The following is a 17,223-nucleotide window of genomic DNA, read 5'->3' on the forward strand; positions in this document are numbered from 1 at the left end:
AGAGAGTGTGGGATGGAGAGAAGAAGAGAGAGATGTGCTGATTAGCATTCCATCACAGAGAACAAGGCCGTCGCTCGGCTCTGGTGACTCACAACCACGACTCGGTGAGAACAATGTAGTATTTTCTATGCATATTAATATTCATTCATAGTCTGTCAATATAATGCTATTTTCTTTCAAACATTATATCCTGCTGAAACTCACTATATTCTCTGTTAGATCTGTGGAGAGTAAATATGGAATGCCTTATACCAAGAGGTTTTATACTGGTTTAAAGAAGAAGAAAAAGAGGAGCGGTCAACTGTTTTGACTTCAGTTTAAAGAAGAGCTGTTGCTCGATTTATCCTTTCGGTCAGATTTCAATAAAAGACTTTCTGGTTCCAGCTGCTTAAATGTAAAGATTTGCTGCTTTTCTTTGTAATTTATGAGTAAATAAAGAGTAAGTATAAAGAGTAATTTGGTTTTGGACTTTTGGTTGGACCAGATAGGCAATGTGAAGATGTCAGTTTTGGCTCAGGATAATTATGTTTAACATGTTTTTCCTTCATTTTACAGATTGATCCAAAATAATCCTCTTTAGTTTGAATCATTAAATCTGTACTTAAACATTGAGTGTAGACAATGGTTCAGCTGTGCATCAAACAAAAGACAGAACCTGATATATCACATAAAACAGAAACCATACAGAGCCGTTTGAGAGACGCTATGGCTAAAACACAACAACCGACAGAAACAGTCCACGTGGGCTGAACTCATGTTAGAGTAAAAGTTTAATATAACTGATAAACAGATTTTATAGTCAGTGCTTGTGATGAGAGTCCCACAAAGCTGCAAACAACAACACGTTCCCTTTCCTTAGTTTTTGACTCACATAAGTGTGGAGTTTGTCTTTATGGTTTACACGAGAACGCCAGGACGATAAAGATATTTCACTTTAAAAAGAGAGTGTCAGGGTGCCCGATAGCCTAGCGGTTATGTTGTGCTCCCCATGCACAGAGGCTACATGTAGTTCTTGTGGCAGCAAGGATGTTCAAATCCGACATTGGCCCTTTGCTGCATGTCTTCCCCTCCTCTCTTCTCCCAACATTCCTCTCTCTCTCTCTCTCTTCAGCTGTCCTATCAAATAAAGGCAATATGGGCCACAAAGTAACTTAAAGATAAAGAGTGCTTTGGAATTTTCTTCTGATGTCTTGTTTACTTCTATCCAAAGAGAATATGAACTAACTTCTATTAAATCCATGAATCCATTTTTTTTTATTTCGCTCTCTGAAGCTAACTTTATATTATTTATTTGGCTTTTTGTTTTTTTCTCCCCTAAGTTGCTTCTTTAGCATTGGTGTCGGTATCGAGGTCAGTATTCATGTCCATGGACGAGACCTGCGTTTAGGCCTGAGCAGAAGTGACAGCTCGTCTGGAGGAGAACAACAACACTGGCTCTGAAACGAGTCCTGCTCTGTCTCCAGAAGAACACTGGAGTAGAATAACAACAATCTATGGAGGGATATAGAAAGCCTAGTAATAAAAAAAAATAAAAATAAAAAAAAGTAAGGCTGACACCTCTTATATGTGATGTGTTACTGTTAGAGACAAGGCGCGTCGTACAGATGGACAGTCAGGAATATTGTTAACAACACTGAGGCTGAACAAAGAACACAGAGGGGGTTTTTTCTTGCATGAAAGTCGTTCGTGCTTCACCCTGACGGTCAAAAATGTTATTTAGTCATCTGGGAAAGCAGCACATCGTCATTTTAAGAACTTGGAAATGGAGAAGTGCAGGCAGGCACAGCTTTATGTAACTATTACTAGAAGCCATAAAGCCGTGGGCTGCTTTTTAAAAGCAGAACAAAAATATTTGAAAAGCAAATAATGTGGGAGATGCGTAGGTGAGCCTATCTGCCTGAACACAACAAACCACCGTTCAGTACAGCTGCACACAATATACATGCTCAAGTGGGTGTGAAGTGTTTTTTTTTTTTTTTTTTCAAAAGGGGATCATTAAGTTCATTCAGAATCACTATTCAACTCTAAAAGCAAAAATGAGAATGAATTAAAAAATAGGGTTCAATCCCCTCCGAGTGGTCACACAATATAGACAATGGATGTCTAAAGTATGCCCCCTTCCTCCTCCTTCCTCCTTCCTCCCCCCGTCTGTCACCTTCTTACACGCACCATAACCCAGAGTAACTGTTCCATCCACCTGCCAATCAAAAAAATCCCTCCATCTGTTGGTTGCATGCGAGTATTTATGAGAGCCGTGCAAAGTCACGGCCACCATATGCTTTAGAGCTGTTGGACAAATAGCTGACAAATGGCACATTTTGGTCTCAGCTGACTTTGTGAAGCATTAAGAGAAAAAAAAACAGTGACAGAGCAATGAGGTGTTGCGCGAGATATGTGGGATGAGTGCAACATCGGACATAAAGGGGAAGAGAGGGGAGAAAACACTGAGGCAGGGTCATCTGCCCACGCCCACCGTATCGTGCCACGGAAAAGATCTGTTCCTCTAATATGCAACTGTGAATCTCATGCCATGTATTTGTTTTTCCTCTCGCGCCCATCTGTTCACCCTCTCACTCTCCTGTACACCTTCTGGCCTCCTGATGGGTGAGTTTGTCCCCAATCTGCTGAAGTTGCCGGAGTGTATTTCAGCGAAACAGAGAAACGGAGAACTGTGTTAGTTAACCAACACCTTTTCCTAGCTCACGGATGAGGATGATGATGATGATGATGTTTTGAGACCAAAGTAAAACCCTCTGGTTTTCAAAATTAAGCTAATATTGAGTTGATGACTATTCAAATTACATATAGGCTTAACATTATGCTTATGATGCTGCAGCTCAACCCGTCTGAATCAAATAACACCAATCAGGGTAAGCTTGCATGTAACTGACCAAAAGAGAGGGAGGAGCAGAAGGTGAATACGCGGACACTTTAACAAGCACTTTCTCCAACTAATGAATCAGCTATGAGTGTAAGACTGTTCGGCTCTGATAATCTGGCAACTGCAATCCCTCTCTCCTCTCCAGCACACAAAACAAGAGACCAAGTATGCTCACATCAAGTCAATAAAAAAAAAAAAAAACGTGCCAAATTTGAGGCCTCAAACAGGAAGTGGACAAACCAATGGATGATGTGCCCAGGTCCTTTATTTAATTAGTTGCTGTAGGACAGATTGAAAGCACATAGAGCCTCACATGTTTCCTAACGTCAGAGCAGCCATGTCCAGACAAGCCAAGGTCTCTTCCTTTTTCTTTACAAAAGACGTAGGCTATGATTCATTTCTATTTACAGGAACATCAATAGACGCAGCAACCATTCAGAATCACTGCTGTCTATCACAGAGGACAGGGTGAGAGACAGTGAAGACACAGCTGAAGAAATAGGCTGAATGTGCGCCAGACTGTCGTACTGTGCACACTCACACACACGCGCACACACACACACAAGTTGAGAACTTCCAGCTAACTGACAGTTGCCTGGGTATTTATGCATTTGCTGATTAATTGTTATCTTTGTATGCATTGCATGCGTCTCACTGTTATTGTGAGACATTAGATCTATTTTGTGTTTGAATTCATCTCCCTGTAGTCATTTGGTGTGTGAGTGCTCATCAGTTCCACTCATTATGTCTGATTAGTCATGTGAATGCAAGGCGGACAGAGATACAGAGAGAGAAACAAAGGAAAGAATTGTGGGGGAAAAAAGCTTGTGAAAAATATTTTTCGCCTGATTTGCTAGACGCTGCTTGGTCTGTAAGTAAATTGAAAGCTAGACAAAAAAAAATAAAGGTTTGATTACAAAACCACTAAGATATGTGGTGTAACATAGTTTGCAGGAAAAGCTAAATGCACTGGTGGCAACACTAAGATTCAAAAATTGCTGGTTGTGTAGGAGCCAAGAAACCTTCATTTATTATTCAGAAGATTAGTCTGGATCATGTCAGATATACTGTGCATTATCTAGAAGATGACAGACCTTAAGCTTCACTGCGGCAGGATAACAAACCCTCTTCATTCGTTTGCTTAAAATGTGACTTTGATGTGGGCCAATCCATTTAGCATTTAGGTTGCAAAGCACACATTTGCAATTAAATGCATGACTGAGAAACAGTTTCTCACATCAAACTGTGACACGTTAAACCAACGGTGATATATGTTGATGCTGACTACAGCAAAATACAAGTGATCCTTTCAAGCTAAGCATGTTAGCATGTGCATTTGCTTATTAGCTAAGCTTTGCCCATCCCCCCCCCCCCCCGTTTCAGAACACAGAGGCCTCTTTACAAATGAGTTTGAAGTAGTATGATCTCAATGATTAAAAGGAGCATGATTATTTTACTGCACACTTGTCATCTTTACTACAGTCAGACGTGTTGGTCTTTCAACTGTGTCGTTATTTGGGCCAAGTTACGAATTAGTTATTCAGCGCCCCCCTCTGGGTCTACACTGTAAGCAGCTGCACAACCACAAACAAAGATTAAGTGACAGAAAGAGTGTTGGTGTTTGTCGTAGGACATGTGTGCAGACTGAAGGCCAGAGAGACACAGAAATCAATTAAGCTGCTGAATTGACAGCAGCGTGTTGAAGTGCATATTTAGAATTGTCATGAAATTTCCTTTGTTACAAGGTAAAATGTTAAAAATGTCTCATTCACAAAGCTACCTCAGTGGCTTCTTTATCAGTGAATCATTTTGTATTGGTTTGTTATTTTCTAAAACCCTGCCTCGGCCACAATCAATGCTCACATGAGCATGATCCGATGACACAGAGGTCCACATGTGCACGTTTATCTGCTCATGCTCTGCCAGGCTGAAATGTAGGCTGCCTCACTCAGCTAATGCACCATGACAATCTGTGTGCGTGACAAACGCAAAAATCAATTCTGCACAGTCACTCCATGAAGAGGGGATTTTTTTTTGATTTTTTTTGTTGGGGGGCGGGGGTTAGGATTCATCAGGCCTAAAGTGTTATTACAGTATAATATAGCCGTTACCTAAAACACACACACACACACTAACATATCTAGAAGGGCTATAACAGGGAAGCGATCAACTTAATATCCCCTCAAGATAACGTCAAGTGAAAGGATTGACTGGCAGAGGAGGAAGACCCTATTGAGAAATCAATGCAACCTCTGTCTGGAACATCACTACAGCGAGGTAAGCCTGTCAGGATCAACCCACATGCTCACACACACGCACATCTGTAACAGAGTACACACAGAGAGTGAGTAGGCTTACCCTCAGTGGAGAAGAGAGAGCGGATGACACACACAGCCTCAAAGAAGAAAGCCATGAGTGTGTGGACTGAATTCTGACCCTAAACACCTTCACTGGCTGTCGGCCATGTCACCGAGGCGAGCGAGCGGGCAAACGTTATGTCACCACTCAAGTCCCGCCGGTCCCATTTCTTCCACACACACACACAACTTCAACAACACGAGCTTACTCGAACGCTCTGCCGGAGGATGGAAGTAAGAGAGCTGAGTACAGCAAACACTTCCACTGTACTGTACTTTTCAGACAGCTCTCATTTAAATAAAGGCAACAATGCTGTATTCAACAACCCCCACAGCCAAAGAGGAAGCAACAAACTCATACACACAAATGCAGCAGTTAAAAGTATGGAAGCTGTAAAAATGATTCACTGTGTTTGTCTGTTAGTTGAACATCATCATGACACTTCCCAGCTGGCCTATAAAGACCATCCTGTTATGGTTTATGGGTCACTGAGGCATACAAATCAATGGTGTGTGGGTGTATGTGAATGAATTTTAGGTACACTCCATGCACTGTACTGTGAGGAACCAACCACACACTGGATTGTGTCGATCACACTTTCTATCCACTTAAATCAAGTCATAACAGCTCAAAATCAACGATCATGTCAATGCAGGCTACAAAACATCAACAAGATGTAGAAGACAGAGGCTGTAATACTTTCTGTTCCCTTGAGACTTTAGTTTAAGCTGTTTTAACTCACCATCCAACATGAATCAGGGCTGTCTTCATGTTTAATAAAACATGTAGGTGATCGATATATGTTTAAATCGTTTGTTTTGTGAAACATTAAAAAATAGTGGATTTTTTTTCACATCTGAATAACAGAAACTTTTCTGTCAGATTTTATTCATCTGCCTGAATTCTGTTTTTTTTTTTAATTGAGTGTTATTTCCATCCCCTTAATCAATACATGTGGACTCTTACAGCTCTGCATTCTGATCTCTTGAGGCTTGTGGCCATGTTGGAATCTGTATCTACCACTGTGGATGTCCGTCTGCTTATCTCTGTTAAATGCCAATGTTAATACCCAGATGAGAGTTGCTCTTTGAGTCGGTGGATAAAGTCAAAAACCTGGCATTACTGCTGATGTTTTATAATAGCGGAAAAACTGGAAAGGTCACGTTATGAAACTTGGGACATTACATCATCTTCATACAGCAAGAGGGTTTGAAAACAGCGACCAAAAGAAATACCAAAAGAAATCCAAAAATATATCAAGATTAAAAGCGATTCAGGGATTTTTTTTTTTTTTTTTCTCTCCCCCCGACTGCTTCTTTTAAGTCCAAACACAGCCTTGTGTGTTTGATGTTTCTCTCTTTGGACCTCCTTTGCTTTCCTGGTAATGCTTAGGGAAATTAGTGCAGCCCAGGAGGAGACACAGGCACTTTCACTGTGTCACTCATACCACAGATACAATTACTCAGAGGCTCTGCTGTGTGTGTGTGTGGGGGTTAGATCAATCAGGCTCCAGTTAATAAGGAATGGCTGCATCGGAAAACCTCTCAAACAGGCAAAGTACACACACAAGCATGCACACACACACACAGCACGGTTCTTTGCAATAGTAGAATTGCTCACTTTAGCGACTGCGTAAGTCTATGTGACACAGTGTTTAAATCTGCCTGGTGAAAAAAAACTACCTCAGCAGTTTCAGAGTTCCACATGTAGCTGAAGAACATTTATGTCACCATGTAACTGAAATAAATCAGAAACATAAAAATTCACAATAAGCTGCCAATGTTCTCTCCACAGTACAGAGCAATAATACTAATGCCTGCACATTACAGAAAGTCTGCTTTTCAAATTTATGACAGAGTGCTTCTCCAACTAATGCTTTCCTGTCCTAATGGAGTCTCAAAGGAATCAACCCTGATGTATTCAAGGAAGCTCTGAAATGTGACGTTTTGCAGCTGCCGACTTAAAAACAAAACAATTCCGCATTATTCTTTTATAATGTCAGTTTGCAAATGTAGCATGTGGACGCAACACAGCGTAACAACATCAAAGACTTATCCCTACTTGCAGCCGCACAGCGCCACGAAACAGTAAGGCGACAAAAAAGAGAGAACAATAGCTTCTCTGAAATATTCAAGTGTCAGCAATTATTTTCATATGAAGACACAAATGGAGGCTCTTACTGAAATATGCATGCAGCGTATATATTGTTATTCTTAGCTAACTTAATCCTACATAGGTAGACATATTTTGTGTGGCGATATCATATTGTCACATGGCCGAGAAGTATCAATATTTTTATTATATTAATAGCAAATATGCTTTTTAAATTGTAATTGCTGGGTTGCACAATTTGTTTTGAAGTTGCATCGTTAAAAAATTCACGTTCAAGTTTGATGACAAACAGTGTCAGCATCAGGACTCTACTCTAAATAGTGCACAAACAGGTGAGGAACTTTTTTTTTAAGAGCAAAAATGTTTAATTATTGTTCATCTGTGTCTGCTATGAGAGTCTGGTAATCACCATTTCTCCTTATCAACTGAAAAGAAAACTCCATATGTTGCATCCCTATACCTGATAACAAGTTAATACATAAAAAGACTCATGACAATCGTTGTAAGAACCTCATAAGTACTTAAGGAGATACAATAAAATAAAACATGAGTGATCCTTTTAAGAGGTCAGAGTTGAAGGGATGAACACTGGTGATCAGACAACACAATCTGACCACAGAGGAGCATTTCATTCAAACACAAGATCTCTCTGATGAGATTTGCACACCAACAGCTGGCAGCAGAGAAACAATGAATCCCAGGGATGCAGAGAGTTGGGAATTTCTCCTGTGTGTGTGTGTGTGTGTGTGTGTGTGTGGTAGAGACTGTTGCATAACCAGCCTGTTAAATCTTCAGTCCCATCATTTAATACCCTGCCAAATACTCACTCAGCCGTTGACCTCCCTTCCTATGTCAGCTCACATCACCCTCACTGTTAACCTCTCCTGACAGACAGCCAGCAATCTACCTGTCACTCTTAATAACTGGCTCTCGTCTCCATAGCAGTGACAGAGGCTGCCATGGAAACGAGAGCCAGTTAGATGCAAATGCTTCCTGCTTGCCGATAAGCTATTTAGCCATGTCCAGGGGTTAGCTGACGTGTCCTGAAAAGCTGCATTATGGGTACTAGGAGACAAGAGAAAGTTTGAAAAGTGAAAAGCTTGAGTCATAAAGCAGCTGAGGACACAACAGAGAGAGAACACAGTCTGCTTAGAAGCCCCCCTCATTCACACACAACCGCATCCTGTCTAATAAACAACACACCTCTGCAGGGGTTATATGTTTCAGTCTGTAGTAGCCTAGCTCTCAAAAGACTTCAAACACGGCTTAAACAGAGAAAATATAAAAAGGATCTTCATGTTAGGGTTGTTACAATAACAGAATTTAAAACTCGGGTACCTCTTTTTTTTTTTTAAGATTTATTTTTGGGCTTTTTTTTGCCTTTAATGGAAAGATGGGACAGTGGATAGGGTTGGAAATCAGGGAGAGAGAGAGAGAGAGAGTTGGGAATGAGATGCGGGAAAGGAGCCACAGGCTGGATTTGAACCTGTGCCGCCCGCTTGGAGGACTACAGCCTCCATACATGGGGCGCGCGCACTAACCACTGCGCCACCAGCGCCCCCGAATACCTCTTTAAAAGCAACAGCCACAAAAAAAACAAGTCCTAAACACCCAATATTGGGTCATTTATTATTTTTAGTTACCAAAAAAGGGCATGCAAACTCCTGCACACTGTCGAAATTACGTTAAATGTATTTTTGCATTTCAGACACTGATATTTCTCTTTAGTTTGTGACAGCTTTCCTTTTTGTGACTGAAGATCTGAAGGGTTTTGTCAAGCATTGGTACTTTTTAATATTATTATTGATTGATTGATTTCTTTTGTCATAGGGCAACAGCTAGCATGCATGCAACTGCGTCTCATAATTAAAAGAATATAAAGACATGAGAACACCAAACAGAGGGAACGTGAAGGGTTATTCTACAATTTGAGGGGCGCAAAAGAAACAACATTTTAGACTGCTCAATGGGGCTAGGCCAGAATTGTAGTAGGACAACACTTCATTTAAGATGCTGGGCTGCTGTCATTATAGCATAGAGTTGGATTTCTTAAAAAGCAGTGAACTATGCAGTGTGTTTACCAATTTATTACATCTAATAATTTCCTACCAAGCTACACAGCAAGGAAGGAAGCTGCAAAGCAAGAATGTAAGCAAAAAAGGTCGGTGGAATCAAAGAGAAAAACTGAGCTCTCTCTCCTGATGCATCACCTCCTCACACCCACACTGTGCAGCTGAGTGACACCTCGCCTGTCAGCTGACATCACACAGTGACACCCCTTCAAAGAGAAGCATTAGCAGGCGTGCAGGTTTCACTGTTACACTACACGCTGAAGCAAAGCAAGAGTCAAAAATGGCTATTCTTTTGACCTCGCCTACATGCTTAGATATCTTTCATCCACGTTTTAAAGAGAAGGGTGTGTGTGTGTGTGTGTGTGTGTGTGTGTGTGTGTGTGTGTGTGTGTGTGTGTCTAAGGGGAGGTTTGGAGTATGGGCAGTGATGTGATGGGTGAGTCAGACTACAGAAACCTGCTGAAGCATCCATCACAAAGCCAACATGTCCACTGGGCTACTTGGGACTGACAGAAGAATCCGTCACACAAACAGCAGTAGCAGGGATAAAGCACACACACACACACACACACATGGTAGACACAAGTCACACACACAAGTTTCCACAACGCATGCAATTCCAATCAACAGCCAACCAATGCCGCTTTGTGAAAACATCACAAACGCAGAGAATATGTTTGTATGCAAATGAAGTTGTCCTCTTCACAGCTGCGTTGTTGAGATAACTCACTTTCTCATCGCCTTGCTCTGCACCCACTCGAACATAACGTAGCGGTAGTGATAGCAGCACAAGGATCCCGTGTGGGTGAGGACAAAGCAGCAGTGGCAGCAGGTTGTGTGAATGTGGCGCAACAATTCTATGTGTTGTCTTAATCAACAGATGAGTCAGCTGAAAAGTAAACATTGTGTTTTTAATTCAGTCCAATTCATTTTTATATTTCTGTAATGGTAAATGGGCTTGAGCTCGTGTAGCGCTTTCTAGTCTTCTGACGACTCAAAGTGCTTTTACACCGGAGGTCACACCTACACATTCACACACTGATGGTAGAGGTTGATATGTAAAGTGTCCATCAGAAGGAACTAATCCCAAAATCCCAAATATTTCTAAAACGTTAAGTTCATATATTTTCTGTTATTCAACTCATCAATAAATCCAATGAATGTTTAGATTATACACATGGTCCAAAGGCACAACCCCTCAATCTACAATTGCTTCTCACATTACTTTTGTTAATTGGTTTTTGCCTGTTAATTAATGATTGATCTAAAAGAAATCTTAACCAATCTATTATTTTTTACTTTCATAATCTATCATGAATTTGTAGAAATATTTCCTCAAAACGATTCATTTGATTCAAACCCTATCCTCAACCTCTTTGAATATTGTGAAGGCTCTCTGGGAGGAGGAACTGGGGGAGGGCATTTCGGACGAGCTCTGGGGGGGGATATTCTTAAGCGGGTGCATACCTCATCTATCTGTGCCAGGCATGGCTTAATCCAATGTTAAGTGGTTCACCGCACTCACTGGACTAAAGTTAGACTCTCCAAGATCTATGACACAGTTGACCCGTCCTGTGAGAAATGTCACCAGACGCCTGCAAACCATGTCCACATGTTCTGGTCCTGCACATCTTTGTATAATTATTGGACTGCAATTTTTAAAACTCTATCGGAGGTAGCTGGGACATTTCTACAACCTCAGGCTATGACTGCCTTGTTTGGCACCTCTCAGGTGCCCTTGCCTAAACCGCAATCAGATATAATTGCCTTTGTGACTTTATTGGCTCGACGCCTCATTCTAATGAGGTGGAAATCAACAACACCACCTTCCCACACCCTCTGGGTAAAAGAGATATTTCAATAACTTAAAACTTGAAAGAATTCGATATACATTGAAAGGATCCTCTCGTAAATTCAGAGAAGTGTGGGGCCCCTTCCTTGTTTGTGCAGAAAAGATTATTTTCCCACTTGTTCCTGAATAAGATCCTGCTCTGTCCTGCTGCTACCTCTTTGTATTTATTCATTATTGTATTGATGTGTGTATTTATTGTTTCTTTTTTTGTCTTCCCTCTTCTACTCTGCTTTAAGGACTGAGATTGTTATGCATACTAACAGCCGTGATCCATAGTATGACCAGACTGACCACCCTGTTCAAATGTTGTTTGTTTTTGTTTGTTGATGTAAAGCTTGCAACACTGTCACTCACAAGTACTGTGAACCTATTGCCTCTTTGTGTACACATTTTTTATAAACAAAACTGTTAAAAAAAAAAAAAAACATTAATTTGTATATATCTTCTCAAGTTTAAAAACATGGAAGCAGTGAGGTCATTTCCATGGCATCTCGGTGTACAAAAAATGAACTGATTAGAGAAGCTGATCGGTAACCAAACTTCTTTTTGGCTTCCTTAGCAGCTACTTTCATGCTGCTCACAGTTGGCCTTTATTTATTCAAGTGGACTACACACATAAAATGTGTGCAAGAGGGGGAAAACATCTCTGTGTAGTTTATCTATAGGACCTCGGACCAGCTGTTGAAAACTGCAAACTTATGAATTCAGAGGGATGGAGAAAGTTGCTGCTGCAGCGTGAGAATTTAATCAGGGAATAGTTTTGTTGCCTTGCTCAGCATTTTTTTTTCTGAGGAGGAGAGGATTACATCATGCGCTGCAGCCAGCTCACACTGTGTGGGCATCGAGAAGCAGCCCTGCACACTGCTGCTGTGCTGTATAGAGGGCATGGCTGCAGTGACTGAGCACACACAAACACAACTACACAAACACAGTTTTATAGCAACAATACGGGTTTACAAGCCAGAGCTGCTGTGCATCTTCAAGTGTCTTTTGGGTTATTTGGAGACAACTGAGTATTTGTGAGGGTCACAACGTGTCAACCAGCTTCCAGTGTGTGTGTTTGTTTGAATAATCTCTCCCTCTCCAGTGTTGCTCAGATTAAAATTCAAACCTCTGAGGAAAAGATGAAAGAGGAGAAGGGAAAAGAAAAACAAAAAGACGAGAGTGTTTCCTCCTGCTTTCTCTCACTCTTCTTCCAGTCCTCGTGGAGCCATGACACCGTGACAGTACATCAGTGTTCTTTGACAGATGTTTGGTCATTCTGTGTTTCTCTAATGGTGAACATGTAAGCTTTCACAACTCCCCATCCTGTGGTCATCAATCAGAAGGTGACACTGGGGAAATTAAAAGCCTTTATGAAGGTATGACTTTACTGCCTTTGAAGTGTACTCTGCACACATCAATTGAAAGTATTTCAACCTGACATGAGGCTCTGAGGACAAAAGCAGCAGCTATACAGCTTCACTCAAAAAAACTATTTAAGGCCATCTCATGAAAGAACATAAAAAAAAAAAAGCTACTAGATGAAGATGGGGGCTTTGACAAGTAAATAGACACAGCTGAAAGCACAACATTGAGATTACAGTGCTTGTATTTTATTGGTCAACTGCACCATTGATTTACACATCCATCAATCCAGCCATCCATCCAACGTCAAAGTCCAACATCCAAGTAAACCCCCGACTTCCCTTTCCCCCCCACTGCACCAATCCGTCTGTCCATCTCACGGTCCATCTTACCCTCACTCATGAATAAGACCCGATATACTTAAACTAAAGCCACCCAGAAGCCTCAGACTTGGAGGTGCTGACCCTCATCCCAGCCACTTCGCAAATTTGATGTATGGTATTAATACGATTTGGAATATTTCCAAAATTCCCCTAATCCCTACTAATAACAGCCCGGAGCAGGTCCTCCTTTCACCTCCTGAGCAGTCCTATGGTTTGAAGGAACTTCCATGAGGCCAACCAAAGCATCCCTAAATGCAAATAATGCACCTTTAAATTTCTGTAAACTACAAATCAGTAAGTGCTCAGGAGATGTTTTTCCTTTGCATTATTTCTGTCCATAATAGAAAAAAAACCCATAAAGAAACAAAAGTTAAACCTGTCATATGACGGCAAACAGCCGCTAACCAGAGAGGCAGGTGTGCAGCGACAGACTGTGTTCTTCGCTGCGTGCTGTTTTTCCCCCCAGGAGCTCAGCTGTGATCAATCCCACTTGGGAGGTGATCAATATGCAGGCACACCCACCTTGTCTCTCATGCACACACACACAGAATCTCAAACAGCTGCATTTACACACATGTGAGTAAACCAGCAGCCTCATGAGCACACGGAGACAGATGTTTAGAGAGTCTCGCTGCACATTCACAATTTCAGTCTGTTCTCTGAGCCTTAAATTTGAATTTTATTTGACAAGAAAGTGCACTGATACATCTGAGATGATGAAGTATTGTGGAAGTATTATGGTATGTTTTACAGATTTTCATCTCCCGTAAGTCCAACATGAAAATACCTTTAACCAGTGCTCTAAAAGTCATGTAAAAAAAATACTCTTTTTAAATGACTATTATGCTTTGTGAAAGGATGCATTCATTTGTGTAAAATCCCACTCCTCCATAATCCACTGATTTTCACACATATAATATAATTATTATTATGATATTATACTGCTCTATTTGTTTTGACTGTCTTTGTAATGATATTTAAATGTAATGTTTGCAGAAGAAGATTAAATAATTTAATAAAGGACAATACAGCTGGGCTTGCACAATATGAGAACTAGATGTGATTAGTGATTTCATTGTTCAATATAGTGACAATAATATGAAATGCAAAAAATAAATAAATAAATACAAATTATTCTCTGATTGTTACGCAACTGCTGAATCCAAAATAATCTAAGAAAAAAATGTTTCACACTTAATTAGCACCAACTTACTTGAGGTAAGATGACTGCTATTATACTCAGGCCTCCATTGGATACAGAGAATTTACACAAGCTGAGTGAGAAATCATTTTTTGTTCGCATAAAAAAAATGTATTGTGATAAATTTAGACTTGCCCATTGTGTTTATAGCAATTGCTAATATTGTGATATTAATGAAATTGCGATTAATTTTGCAGTCCTAAATATACCTCGCTAAAATACTTTTACTAGCTTCGCCTCATCCCTTTAATCATGATTCACAAAAGAAAAACCTGAAATGGGTTCGCTGGTGAATGTGTTGTCACAAATAGCAATGTGTTGTTCATAACATTTCATTTCATTTGGTGTGAGAAAGAGAAACTTTTCAAAAAGTAACTAAGGACGCCACAGACCTTAAAACCATCCAAACAAAACAACATTCTGGGCCTCCAGTAACTGCTGTAGTACTTCTCATGTCCTCGATATGTGTCATCAATGAGACACGTTTCTTTATAAGTGAAGATCTCCTCACTGACAAGTTTCCTTTGAACCAGCGTTCCACTATATCTGATGATAAAACATGGATGATCTACACGGCACACACTACATATCTATTTAAGATGTAAGCACCGCTGGCAACAAGCTCAGAGCTTTAAGAGACTAATGATCTAAAAATAACCACAACATGAATTTTACATGAAGGCAGGATGTGGCAGGTAGGAACACTAATACACACTAAGCCTGTGCCTTAGAGAAGTGTGCATTTAGTCATTGTTACCTTCGATGTGTGTTGATAACTGACAGCACATTGAGGGCATGTGATTGGATTGGATTTAAATACATTACTGTAGATCACTTTTGGCGATTGTTCTGCATTTAATCAAATTTTACATTAAAGATTGGAAATTTTAACATCTTAAGAGTTCTTCAAATTATGTTCACTGTTGAATTAAGAAAATATATTTTCTTTACAGGATGTGATCAGTATCTAATGCAATTATATAATCCAGAGATTTTAAATTAACCAGTGGCCTTTCTTTAGATTTAGACTAAAATGTACGTCATGTCAGTGTATACCTACTAATTCTACAAATAAGACATCCTGCCACTACTTTCTATTGGCTTGATGTGACATTATTGCTACATGATGCTAACTAAGGCCATGACAAGAGCTGTGAGCAGCTGCGATCTGAAAGTCTCTGAGTCATTCAGTTGAGCCGGGGTCTTTGTTCCCCCTTCTCCCTGATCCAGCCTGATCAGGATGATAATGGGTCGGCTCCTCGGATACAGCTAACCACTGTGCTCAGGAAACTGTCTGAGACCACTTTAAAAGGTCAATAAGCAGCAGAACTCCCACACATTATTATTTACTGTAGAGCGTGAGAGAGAGAGAGAGAGGGGAAGACAGGTAGAGACAGCGACTAAGTGTTGAGAGTTAATGGAAGATGACAGGAGAGCTGCCAATCCAAAATCCAAACCCTAACAGCTTGGAACATCTACAGACAGATGCGACTTCCACTTTACTCAGATGATTCTAATGAACAATGTGTGCCCATTATCCACTCCACAACCTGAGCACACATTCAGAGCACCTCCCTGTTGGAGAGGAGTCACATAAAAGGCAATATTGTCCCTTTGTACCTCGAATGAATGATAATCCCACTACCGCTGCATATCTTCATGTGGCACATGCCTGAAGCCAGCAGAGATAAGGACCCTGTATAGCCAAATGCATGAATTGTCCCCCCCAACCCACCCCATTCCTGCAGCCCCTAAACCCAACCAACCCATGTTACCATGGCAGCCAGCCACTATACATTGTAATTAGCCTAAATCCCCAAGGTTTGGACCGGTTTGATACGAACCACTGCCTTGCATAGATTAGGGCAACCACTGTTGTGCATGGGGCCCAAAAATGGTTTGACTGCTCACACATGAGAGGTTGCATTGAAAAGCAGACACACCTATGCACACACATCAACATGTACACAACTAGAGCTGCGATTAACAATAATGTTAATCTACTTTTCGTTTTTTTATCCAGCCTGTTTGATTAATCAACCGAAGATTGGGATAGAACACACACAAAACAAAGAGTGATGTCGTAAGATTGCTTCTTTTTGACTCAGGAAAAATTCAACAACCCACATTTTTCATTTACAGGGCTGGGAATCTTGGGGTGCCTCACGATTCTATTCAGAATTGATTTTAGATTCTAAACGATTCTGAATTCACTGATCCATGGATTCAAAATCTATTTTTGAATTAGTACATACTTCAGGATCTTCAGTCGTCTGTGAGACTGGCTGAATTTCTTGTTGCTCTATTTGGCATTCTATTGAGTTGAAGAGCTAGCCTTAGCACTTAGAAGGAAGTGATTGATTAGCCCAGGGGGAAAAAAATACATATAGTTATATTTAAAAAGAAAAACAAACAAAAAACATCTATTTTTGGAAGTTATGAATCGATTTTAAATTTTAGAAGAGAAGATTCTCAATTTTTACATAAATCGATTTCTTGTTCCAACCTCTATTCATTTACAAAAATAAAATATAACAACAACAAGCTCCATGAATTCAAGAAGCTGGAACAAACAAATCTTGACATTTTTGCTTGAAAAATCACAAAAAACTGCCCAAAAAAAAATGTGTTATGTATCTTTCAACCAAATAACCACTTAATCGTTGAAGCGCCACATCCCACAACCCACACTTATCCTGTACACAGGGGCTTGCACAAGAATTGACCTCTTTCCACAATTTAGTGATATAACCTGGAATTCAAATGAGTTGATGAGCACTTACAAGGGGCTGTATTTGACCTCAATATTTCTACTTACATCGCCCACCCTTGCATTCGTAATCAGGTACAACTAAATCAATCCTACACATGCACTGAAGAGCTATCCATTGTCAAAAAAAACACATCCATGTTCAGCATCAGCACAGAAGTGTATGGGACAGCAGCTTCAACGTGTGGGCATCTACACCTCAGTGTGCAGCAGTAACCCTCTGCATGTGTTTGTGGAATTGTCCTAA

At 40.4% G+C, this 17,223-nt stretch overlaps 1 protein-coding gene across 3 annotated transcripts in view; it reads right to left on the bottom strand.

Annotated features, from left to right (window-relative positions):
- abr (ABR activator of RhoGEF and GTPase) overlaps window positions 1-17,223 on the bottom strand; it is a 138,682-nt gene that overhangs the window by 85,707 nt on the left and 35,752 nt on the right. The window contains exon 1 of one of the 3 annotated variants that reach the window (XM_020653786.3): window positions 5,240-5,387. The exons of the other annotated variants lie outside the window; for them this stretch is intronic. Coding sequence (XP_020509442.1) covers window positions 5,240-5,294 — 55 coding nt within the window. The 5' untranslated portion in view covers window positions 5,295-5,387. Of the gene's footprint in view, window positions 1-5,239; window positions 5,388-17,223 lie in introns of those variants that run through there. 3 annotated transcript variants of the gene reach the window in all.

Source organism: Labrus bergylta, chromosome 14, assembly GCF_963930695.1.
Source record: "Labrus bergylta chromosome 14, fLabBer1.1, whole genome shotgun sequence".
Lineage (NCBI taxonomy): Eukaryota > Metazoa > Chordata > Actinopteri > Labriformes > Labridae > Labrus > Labrus bergylta.